The sequence below is a fragment of the Papaver somniferum genome, chromosome 7 (assembly GCF_003573695.1).
Source record: "Papaver somniferum cultivar HN1 chromosome 7, ASM357369v1, whole genome shotgun sequence".
Lineage (NCBI taxonomy): Eukaryota > Viridiplantae > Streptophyta > Magnoliopsida > Ranunculales > Papaveraceae > Papaver > Papaver somniferum.
In genome coordinates, this window is record NC_039364.1 from 27550585 (window position 1) to 27562052 (window position 11468).

The 11468-nt window shown below is 38.7% G+C and overlaps 1 protein-coding gene across 1 annotated transcript; it reads right to left on the reverse strand.

Annotated features, from left to right (window-relative positions):
• Window positions 1-9320: 9320 nt before the first annotated feature.
• On the reverse strand, window positions 9321-9835 carry LOC113294427. Its single transcript, XM_026542823.1, has 2 exons — window positions 9785-9835; window positions 9321-9701 (listed from the first exon to the last, which is right to left on the reverse strand). Exons 1-2 carry the CDS (start codon window positions 9833-9835, stop codon window positions 9321-9323), a joined length of 432 nt encoding a protein of 143 aa, XP_026398608.1.
• Between the last annotated feature and the right edge of the window lie 1633 nt (window positions 9836-11468).

An 11468-nucleotide genomic window follows, 5' to 3' on the forward strand; every position in this document is an offset into this window, starting at 1 on the left:
TATGGAGAAGTACGGATTACCTTTGTAACGGTTGTTGCTATGGTGAAGCTCTGGCTGGTATCAACAAACGAGTAGCAACGATTTGGCAGCAGTTGTGATCAGAAGAGAGTACGTTGTCGTGGGAATAAAATAGGCCGTCTGGAATTGCATGGGCATCCATGGAAGCAAAGGAATTGGCTGGATGTGTAAGCGAGTAAAACTGTCCACGACTACGAGCTTTGGCGCGACGAAACAAAAGGTGGCCAAAACTATGAACCTTGGCTGGCTGCGATCACGATCCTTGACAGGGAGGAGTGTGGTGGCTACGGGAACAAACCTTGGAAGGAAGGAGTGTGGAGGCTACGGCACGATCCTTGGCAGGAAGGAGTGGCGTTGAAGCGGCTTCGGCTCCTGGAGAGGACACTGAAGCGGCTCCTGAAGCGAACGTTGAAGCGGCTGCTGGAGCGAACATTGAGCGGCTGCTTCTGAAGTGAATGTTGAAGTGTCTCCTGGAGGGAACGTTGAAGCGGCTTCTGGAGCGAACGTTGAAGCGGCTCAAATAGTGCTGGTCGGGAAGTCGTGTTTTCTCCTCATGGGAAAGAATACGTTTCTTCTGTTTGATTTTCCCTTGCAACTCTCAGAGTCTTGACGGTTACAATGTTGAAGTCGGAGGCTGCGTCAATCAGCGTGCTGTCAAACTCGACATCCTTCGAGTGAGCAACGGTTAGGAGTCCCCATTTCCATCTATCAATCGTGCAGGAGACGTTGGGGCTTGGGAACGACTTCCCTGGCTGAAAACAGCTGCCTTCGATTTTGTGGACGGAGTCCCCAGAAATCATGCAGCTCCTGATGGGAAGAGGGTCTCTGTGAACTCAGGAGGATTGCTGATTTCATTTGCCTCGATTTTGGAGAAGTCGTTCCTAATCCTCACGTGTGATGAAATTGGATTGTTGATTGCTCTCCAACGGACGTTCAGGAGAAAAACGAGCCTCTTCATCTATAAAGGTGCGTCCTGCTGAGGTACTGACGCCAGGAGTATTAAAAGTACTCCTCATTGTCTCCATTTGGGGTTGGCGTGGTTCTTGTGGTAGTCGCTCTGTTAGTGTCTTGAGGAAAGTAGGTACCTCTTTCTGAGTTGAAGTCATGTCCGTCTGAGCCTTAGCTAGAAATTCTTGTCTTTCCATCAAATCAACAATGATAATAGGGGGTGGGCTTCCTCTGGCTCCTCCAGTCTCTCGTCCTGATGGGGAGTGGCAGCAGCTCTGGTGACAACCGGGGGCGTCACACTTAAAGAAACATTAGGGGTGGCGGCAGCGGCTCTGGCTCTGGTGATTGGAGATGTAACGCCTGAGAGAACGTTTCCTACACCGTTGGTATTGGTGGTAGAGTTTGCGGTGCCGCGGGTGTTGATCATGTTTGGTGTTGGTCATTCCCTTTTTCTCTCGTTGGATACGTCCACATACTCTGTCTGCATCGTCATTGGCGGGGCACATACCTCAGACAAAGATTCAACATTTTTGTGTCATCTCTGAGATTCTTGAAGTCTCTGGTTGTGAAGGAGCCAAACGTGCGTCTAGGGCTATTTGATCGCAGCAAACGTGTGTAGAAGTTCACATAAACTTTCTACCAAAGAGGCTGCTTCCTGGTCCACCGGCCTCTGGTTGGTGGTGAAACTGTTGATCTGAGGACGATCATCCGGAGAGTCAGTCCCCAGCGCTAGAATTTATGGAACAGGTGAGCCGATCCAATCTGACGTTAATCTGACAAGAAAACTGAGTATGTTGTTTATTGCTTCCTTCATCAGGTTCATGTTCCTTGTGTGGATCTCCTGGACTCGTGCCAACTCGACCAATCTTGGGATTTCTTCATTGGCTGCACCATTAGGTATAGCGTTGGGAGGAGGGATGTCGACATTCGCCAGGTTATGAATGGAACTTGGATTTGTGGAATCAGTTCTAAGACCGACCATATTTTTAAAATTGGAATTTCAACCGAGAGATTAATCTCCCACTGTGGTAGCCAATTGTTTATGGGTAAAAACTGTTTCTGCTGGTTTTGGTAATTTGGGTGTGTGGATGAGAAACAAATTTAAACCTAAAACAAATGCACTACACGGGATTACTTTAGATTCGAGAGATCAATATGTACAATCCTGGCATAAACCAAGAAATGGTCGTTCCAGTCTTGCTTCGGTCACAAAGTGAAGGAGAAGGGTTGGTCTTAGGGAGGGAAGCGAAGAAGGTGTTGAGACCAGAATGGTTGATTCTGAAGGTATGGCTATTTTATGTCTTGTATCAGAATTTGGAACTGACTTGCGGAATGAAAGCTATCAGTTCTTTAGATTATTTCTGGATATTGTGTTGTTGTTCTCACCAAAACTTGTTGTTTTGTGGAAAATAGGTAAAACCTATTTATACAAGTCATATTGAACGCACCCTGATCTCGTAGAAAGTGGGAGTGATTAAGTAATAGAGAAGTGGGATTGTATGTAAATGCCAGAGACCACGTTCCCAACATGTAGGAAACTGGCTAGTTTACACCCACTACTTCTTACCGCCACTAACTGCCCTGCTTTCTGACACTTTCTTATAATGGGCGTATTGCACGCCGCACGCTGTAAACCGCCAGACCAATACCCTGATGAGCATCCCCTAGTTTGTGACATGTTTGATGTCTCGTGTGTTTTCGTGGAAAATGTGTAGCAGATTGCTATGTGTGGCAATTCAAAGTCAAGATACTTACCACAGGAAAATATCACGTGATGCTATTTGGCTTGTCTTGGTTGGTCGCCCAAAAATTTCCACAGGCCTGTCAGTTATATAGCGAATTTGGACGGCTGGGATCGTAACTCATGAGAAAGGATGGCCATTGATTATGGCCACGTTCTGTTGGCGCCTGATGGTAGCACAATGGCGCCATTGGTACATGCCAATGACGTAGTGGCATATAGCGGCATGCCAGTGGCATAGTGGCATCTGGCGTAGCCGTGGAACAGTGACGCCTGGCGTAACCATGGCGGCTGTTTTGGCATATTGGTGTTAGACCCAAATATGGCTCTGGTAACATTGGCCCTGTTGTTACATCAAACTTTAAGGCCTTAGGAGAATTACCTGAGTTAGTTGGCATGGAAACTTTAGCTAAATTAGGGTTTGGCATATCGAAACCCTAATTAGCCCTGTGGCATGGTTGCGGCACGTTGGCGCTTTATGCAACCGGTGCCATGACCACATTAAAGGAATTATGGCATGCCATAATATGGAATAACCACATGCGCAAGGATGGCCACGGGTGATTATATAATGGGGCCATTTTTAGGGTTTGTTGGGTCTCACATGGCTCGTGGAATGTTGTAGGGACAAAGTGGCGTAATTGGGCCACGACTGGAAATTAGGGTTACAACTAACGCCACTAAGGCAGAGCCGTGTTTGGAATACCCTAATTGGAACATGTTATGGTGTTTGGCCATGAACAAGAAATGGGTTAGCACATTGGAGCGCTATTTATGGTAAGTTGCCACGTTCGGCATGCTTCTGTGGCAAAGTTTCACGTACGGCATGTTTAGCATGCACGTTTGGTATGTTTGGCATGCCAATTAGCGTATTGGCGCGACTTTTGGAAAGCCAATTTGGCATTGTGACCATCTGGCACAACTTTGCCTCTTTTAATACTGTGGCAGGTTTAGAGCGACCTGATTGGTCGATTAAAAGAGGGGTCGGGCAAACGCGGGCGTGGCCACACTTCTGGTGTGCGTGTGGCAAGTTTAGAGCGACATGATTGGTCGATGGGAAGGTGGCAGGCAAGCAAGGGCGTGGCCACACTTCCAGTGCACCGTGACAGATTTAGAGCGACCTGATTGGTCGATGGAAAGGGGGGCGGCAAGCAAGGGCGTGGCCACACCTTCCTTTGTTGCTGCTCCTATTCCTCGGCTCCTTTTATTCCTTGTTTTCTGATTTTAGGTAGGATTTTGCACCTACTAATCCATGGCGGATTAATTACCTAGTCCGCCTAGGCTTAATTTCGACATGCAAGGTCTAATATACTGCGCAGTGCGCAAAACACTAATTTTTGAAAATTAGTGAGGGTAATATCTGTATCTTGTGAATTATCACAAAATTGATTGAATTCTATGTGTTGACACAGAGTTCTTTAAATTCATTGCCAGAGAGCAGTATGCTTTCCGATTAAATACTTTATGCAAGGACCTTAACCTTGATACTTGGAAATTCGTGCTACTCTGCTGCGAGTGAACAAAAATTGTCATGCCATATCAATATTAAGGGTTCAGCCAGGGAACATAGCACAAAAAGCATTCAAAGAAACTTATATTAACTGAGTAATACAGGCAAGGTGCCAAAATTTACAGAATATCTGGGATTGTTGCTACATGCACCATTCTGGATCAATTTCATGTGAATATATTGAGTTTCTTAATAAATGCGCCAGTGAAGAGGTTGAATACTCGTCACTTTTACATGGCTCTGTTTCTTTGCAGAGTGACGGCAAATTAAATGCAGGGTTTTACAAATTTAGCCCTGAACTAAAAACCACCATCAACACATATACAATTTATTGAGCCAAAAATTTGTGAAAGAAAATCTTCACGTAGCAAAATTATATTGTTTTGTCTTACCTTGTAAAAGGTACGTTTCGATTTGGTTTTGTTTTTCTTTTGTGTTCGGATGTGTTCGTACGGGTACCCATGACTTCCTTGTCACGAACTTCCTTTGGATACCCTAAAAGTTACCGTCCCTAAGAAACCATTTAAATACCAAACCTATTGAGTCTCGTACGCATACTCTAGGTTATTGTCTTTTTTTGTCAAGAATGTCTTCACCTTCTCGCACTAGTGGTTTTGCAAGAGGTTTTCTTGATAAAGGTATTGGTTTCGAGTCCAAAGGGAGGAAGAAAAGAACCCTAGTAGAAGATGATGATCAAAATCCTGATGCCTCATGATACTATGCCTATACTCATCAGGATGTTGAGAATGAGGATATGGTTTCTGCTGAAGTGGTTCATGATTTTCTTAAATACTTTGAGGAAGCAAAACTGCAACTCGTTGATACTATGAAGGGTCTTGATATGTTAAGAGCCTTGTTCTCATGAAGACACATGTTAAAGATCTTCTCAATGAGGATATCTTCTCTAAAGAAGCAGTGAATGCTGCCAATAACAAGCTTAAAGAACTCAAGACTCGTGGGGGTTCTGGAAGTGATCATTGATCTCCATTCATGATCGGTTTTGTTGGTTTAGCAGTCTTTTGTTTTTTCTTGTTGTCTTTATTTTTTCTAGGAAACTTCTTATGATAATTTATTCTTGTGTTTTAAGAAGGATAACTATGGTTTGGAATAACAATTATTGTGAGTACACATAGCTATTGCCAACGTTTTTCATCTTGAAATGTTTTTAATTTATTTATTTAAATTCTAAAGTTTATTTGGATGATGATTTTGCAATATTAATCTTTATGGTTTCATAAATATGGGATATGTGTGTTTGCGCCCGTGAACTGTGATTGTCCGATATATGCTCAAAAGTTAAGCCTATTATATGTATTTATTGATAAAAGATATAATGAACTTTTGCATCAAAAGTTAAGCCTATTATCTCATTATGCAAATATTGATGGAAGATAGGATGAACTTTTGATTGCAAAGATTAAGTCTATTATATGTCTTTATGCAAATATTGATGAAAATAGAATGAATCTTTGAATATTCCGCAGTATTGGTCTTTCCCTGATCCACATCTTTGTGTAAATATTGTGCGGCTCCGTAAGTTCTCTTATGTGAGCATTTCCGATTAAATTAATCATGGGTCCTCTTGTGGTTAGTTTAGTTGAGTTTTCTGGATACAAATTCATGTTTCATGTGATTTGTTAATGTCCAAAGAAATCCTTATTTTCTTGTAAAAGTAAGGTCGCTCTTGTTGTTCTTTCGGGAATGACATTTTATGGGGGAGAGTTCTTAATCGAACTTGTGCTTAATTGCCAAATCTTCGTGGGGAGTGTGGCTGTGGAATATTGCAAGAGTTTTCTTGTATCTTTCATAACTCCTTGATGAATGCATTTAGTTTCGACTATATGATTGAATCTAAACAAAGTTTATATGTTTTCTTTTGGTCATCAAGTATCTCCATGAGAATTTCATTAGGATCCCACTAATTTTCGTACCTTTGTCAATTTATGTTGACCAAAAGGGGGAGAATTAATGTGTAGTTCACACTACAAATACATATGGTTTACGGTTAATTATGTAAGGGGGAGTGGTTTTCATGTGAGTGAAGTATTGACTAAGGGGGAGTGATACATATCACCGTAGTATTGTTGTCAAAGTTATGATACAACTGGACTTTGATGCTGTGTAATAATAATATGACACTGTATAACAATGATTGAGAGCTATTATTTTATCATTGTTATAGCTATGGATCTTCACCAACTATGATGCTGAGTTGAACACGTTCATAGTCACCGGAGTACTTGGAAGTGACGAAGATTTCGAGTAACGTTGACGAACCAAGGAAATCAAGCATTTGGATGAGAAACTACAAAGTTTATTTATTTTGTTATCCATATGTATTGATAATTTTATCACTAAAATTGACAAAGGGGGAGATTGTTAGAGCACTGCTCGGTCGAAATCGCCAGCGTAGCTATCTCATGCTTGTTTGTCAAGTTTAGTTGTCAAAACTATAAGTCTTGATTTCTAGTCTACTTATAGCTAAGTCTCGGATTAGGATAGTTAGTGTAGTTGAGCATTAGACTTCACGGCGTTCATCGATTGAAGACGAAGAACTAATAAGGGGAGCTTGTGGAACTTCATCAACAAAAGGTATGTGGATACTTGAACTCATCTATCACTCAAAAGTTTATCTACTCTATCTCCTATTTGAAACAAAAGTCGTATAGCTATATATACTTCGATTATACACATTTGATATTTCGAACTGAGTTTAACTCGCTTACATATTTCTCGAAATATGTGTTGGTAAGCTTGCGCTTTAACCAAGTTCATCTTATATTCTTGACGAAAGTCAAAAGATGATCATGTGAAAATCGCCTGGTAACATCTTACATGATTTGTGTGAGACAGTCATTTGATGTAGACTAGGAATGTTTCGTATTGATCATTAGATCAGTTGAAAATTTCTTTGAAGCTAATAGTTTGTGTGAGACAGCTATTGTCGTCTTCCGAAAATGTTTCAATGATTGAAATGGGAGTTTAAAACGATTAACCATGATTGGATATAAACACAGTATGCGTACTTGCATATGTGTAGTCCAAGACCGGCAATCTAGTATGCATACCCTTATGCGTACTGGTTGGTCAGGTGAAGTCCAGGAGTTATAGTATGCATACCCGTATGCGTACTGGCGAAGTCAGTTGAAGTCCGGGAACCTTGGTATGTGTACCCGTAGGCGCACTATATTCAACTGAGTTCATATGTGAACGATAGTATGCGTACCCATTTGCATACTTGAGTAGGTTATGTTCTAAAATCGGTTTGTTCATGAACTAACACATTTATATATTAAGGAATACAATCTTTTGCAAACCGTGGCTATAATGTTCATGAATTGATTCGAGTAAATCAAAATCGATTTGGCTTCAATTGTATCTTGTATACTTCTATGATAATATAAAAAATTGAACAACTCTAGAACTAGTTTCATTTGAGTCATTTGATATGGTTAGGATGAATATGGTTGATATGAAAGTGTTCATATGGCTTACTTCGGTTAAATATTGTTGAGCCAACAAAGGTGCATGTGTTTAGGTACGGTAATCAATATCTAAATGAAGTCACTTTTCATTTGTGCGTAACAAGCTAAGTTCGATCTAACGGTTGAAAGATATTAGCTTGAGTCTAATCAGGTTTTCATTCAAAAGTGAATATTGAATGCTTTGTTACCAAGGTAACATTCATTGCAAACCCTGATTCGAAGACTATATAAGGCAGAAATCTAGCAACTGGGAAACCTAATCCCCACACCTCCCATGTGATACTAGTTGCGACTAGAGTCAATTTTCCTTTAACCTTAGGTTTTTCCAAAACCCTGTAGGTTAACGACTTGAAGACTTCATTGGGATTGTGAAGCCAGACCCAACTATTTTCTCTCTAGTTGCGTGTTTTGATCTTGCTGTTTTCTATCGTAATTGAGTACTATCTTCTCTAAGATTGGTTTGAGGTTTAATCTCCGATAGGCAAGATAAAAAGTAGTCACAAACATCTTCGTCTCATCGTTTGTGATTCCACAATATCTTGTTTCGCTGCCATACGATTAAGATTATTGTGAGGGGATTGATATTTTTAGGCTGTTCTTCGGGAATAAAAGTATGGTATATCAATTGGTTCCTGTTCACCTTGATTTGTCAAAAGAAGGAAAAAAAACTCATAGGTTTATCTGTGGGAGACATATTTATCTATTCAATATACTTTTCTGTGTGAGACGGATTGGTTTATCAAGTCTTCGAATTTGGGTCGTAACAACTCTTAGTTGTGGGTTAGATCAGCTAAGGGAATCAAGTGCGTAGAGTCCTGCTGGGATTCAGAGACGTAAGGAGCGCAACTATACCTTGATCAGTGTGATATTAGTTAGGGCTCAACTACATTCCAGTCCGAAGTTAACTTAGAGTAGGCTAGTGTCTGTAGCGGCTTAATAAAATGTGGTGTTCAAATCTGGACTAGGTCCCGGAGTTTTTCTGCATTTTCGGTTTCCTCGTTAACAAAACTTCTGGTGTCTGTGTTATTTCTTTTATGCATTATATTTGTTTATATAATTGAAATATCACAGGTTGTGCGTAAGTTCAATCAATTGTGAATCCAAACCTTGGTTGTTGATTAAATTGTTGGACACTTAGATATTGATACCGTCCAAGTTATTTCTTATATTCAATCGGGCTCGCAAATTCCTATTTGTTTGATTGCAGATTGAATTGAGAAAGAGATATAACTCTTTGATATACTTTTCTTAAGATTGAGTCTGACTGTCTAGTTGATTCTCTTGAAAGTATATTGGAGTTAGTCCATACATATTGCTAAGAGAAATATTGGGTGTGGTTATTAGACCCCCTCTTTTTCACAAATGACAACCATAACTCTAATATGTTTGTGATCACCAACTTACCAAAAATTACGCAATTGACAAAATCAAGATGTAATCAAGATATCAACATGATGTGATCAAGATGGAAATCTCTTTGGATGGAAGTTGGATCTAGTCTTGAGTATCAAAATGAATGAATATGAACCATAATAGATTATTATTTGTTTCAAGGTAATAACGATAAAGTGAAAAATGAGGGGTAAGTTGAATTTTGTATGAGGTATGTATCATGTTATTATTGTTGGCAATTATCATTGTAACCAGGACCTCCATAATAAAAACCGTATCCATTTTTATTTTCGTCGTCAATTTTCAAATCGTAGCAATTTGGATTCGAAATGACAAGCTTAACATCTTCGGGGTCTTTTGCTTCATTATTTTCATCAATTACTTGAACATGATTGAAAAAACTAGATATTCCGAAGCCTCCTTTCGAAGGTAAATGACTGCTACCCATTTGAATCGTAATATGTCGTCCTTTAGATCCCTCATTAAATATTTCTCCACCGAAATCTATACTTGTTGTTGTCTTTGATAATTGGGTGAATAGAGAACTTGGATAATATCCTATGGGAATACCTTGTAGTAGTATCCACCAATTTCCACTATTTTGGTCCTGCAAAATTATTGAATGTCAAATTTTAGAACAAGGTTGGCAAAACTGTGCGAGTGATAACTTGATTGCTTCCATTTTCTTACCTTGTGTATACCGAATGTGGCATCTTTTTGGACGTCATTGAAAATGGACATTTCCGTGAAATTGCAACCAAGTGTAACATCCGAGGATACGTGCACAAAACCATCACACTCGAGGTTGAAGCAACTATTTATTTTTGTAGTAATCGGTCTAACAAAAAATAAATAAAAATTTAACAATACTGAACAACAATAAATGACCTTAAGAACCATCATTTGGTACAATAGATTCATATCTTTCTCCCCATTAGAGAGATAATAACATCTAATTAATTTTACTTCTAGTAAAAAGTATAACATTGTAATAATGATCTAACCCTGAAAAAAAAAACCAGATAGCTTTCCGTAGAGTAGTAGCACTTACAGTCCACAATATAAAGAATATGGTTTGGTAATCACCGTATAAGTGTTGGGACACTTATTCAAATAGAAATCAAATTTTAATGATGCAGCAAAAAATCATTATAAATTCAAGTTTGAATTATGGAAACATAACTAGCTTAGATGGTTAACTTACTAGTCATCCTGCTTCAATAGTATTGGCATCATCACCTTTAGCAGCTGTAACCAAAATTTGGGATACACTTATTTCAATTGGAACTTCCACAATCAGATTCCAAATATTGATCTTTGTTTGTGCTTCAAGAAAATTTCCGAACACCTTAATTACTGCGTACTATAGGAGTACTTAAGCACATACAAAAATACGTTTTTGAAAATTATTATGACCACTATGCTTAAATGAAACAAATTAATACAGTAAAATCTTTGATAAGAAAAATAATGACATGTAAACATACCTCATGACCATCTCTAATATCGTTTGGCATTAATGTATTAGGCGTTTTATAATGAGAATATCTTGGACGAGGATGTTTACGCAAAAGTGTTGGATGATCTTTTCCATTCCTCCGTATAGGGACTGTTCCTTGTGGACAAGGTCCATAGGTGTTCCAAGTTTGTGTAAGCTAAAGTGTCCCGAGATTATCTAATTTTATATTCTTCGGGTATGTACTTAGTCTCATCTATTTCATATATACAATAAAAATAAAGTAACTCTTTTTAGAATATGAAATAAAAACACACTACTACATATATTATGAGGAAAAATATGCATTAGACCTATATTGTATGATTATGAAGCGAAGGATGATTAAGAAAGGTTGTTTGTAGATATCATAACAATCGATTGGCAACCTATGCCATAAAAATCAATGAGTATATGAATACGCCGAGAAGCATGAGAGTACTATACAAAAAATGTAAACAACAATTTACCTTAATGGTTTTGATTATTGCTTTGTTCACGATATTCAAAAATTTTCTTCCGTCAACTAATTCTTCTGGAATTAAAACTACAAAACGGAGTATTGCTAGAATGAGTAGGTTTAAGTTGATGAACATTATTAGTCTGATTCTTCTTCGAAACCAATAATACGACGTACATAAAATATTTTACATGGAAGGTAAAAAAAATTTATTTATATGGGATTACATAGAATATGCGATATTGATTATTTACTTATGATACATATACAAAAATATATTCTCACTCAAATATCTTCTATAATAATTGTAATCTATATTGTTATATAATTCTGTAAAATATACATTAATTATGAATCTGAACTGATATCACGCAACAAAGATTCTAGATTTTACGCATTTAAAACCAACACAAAAGTGG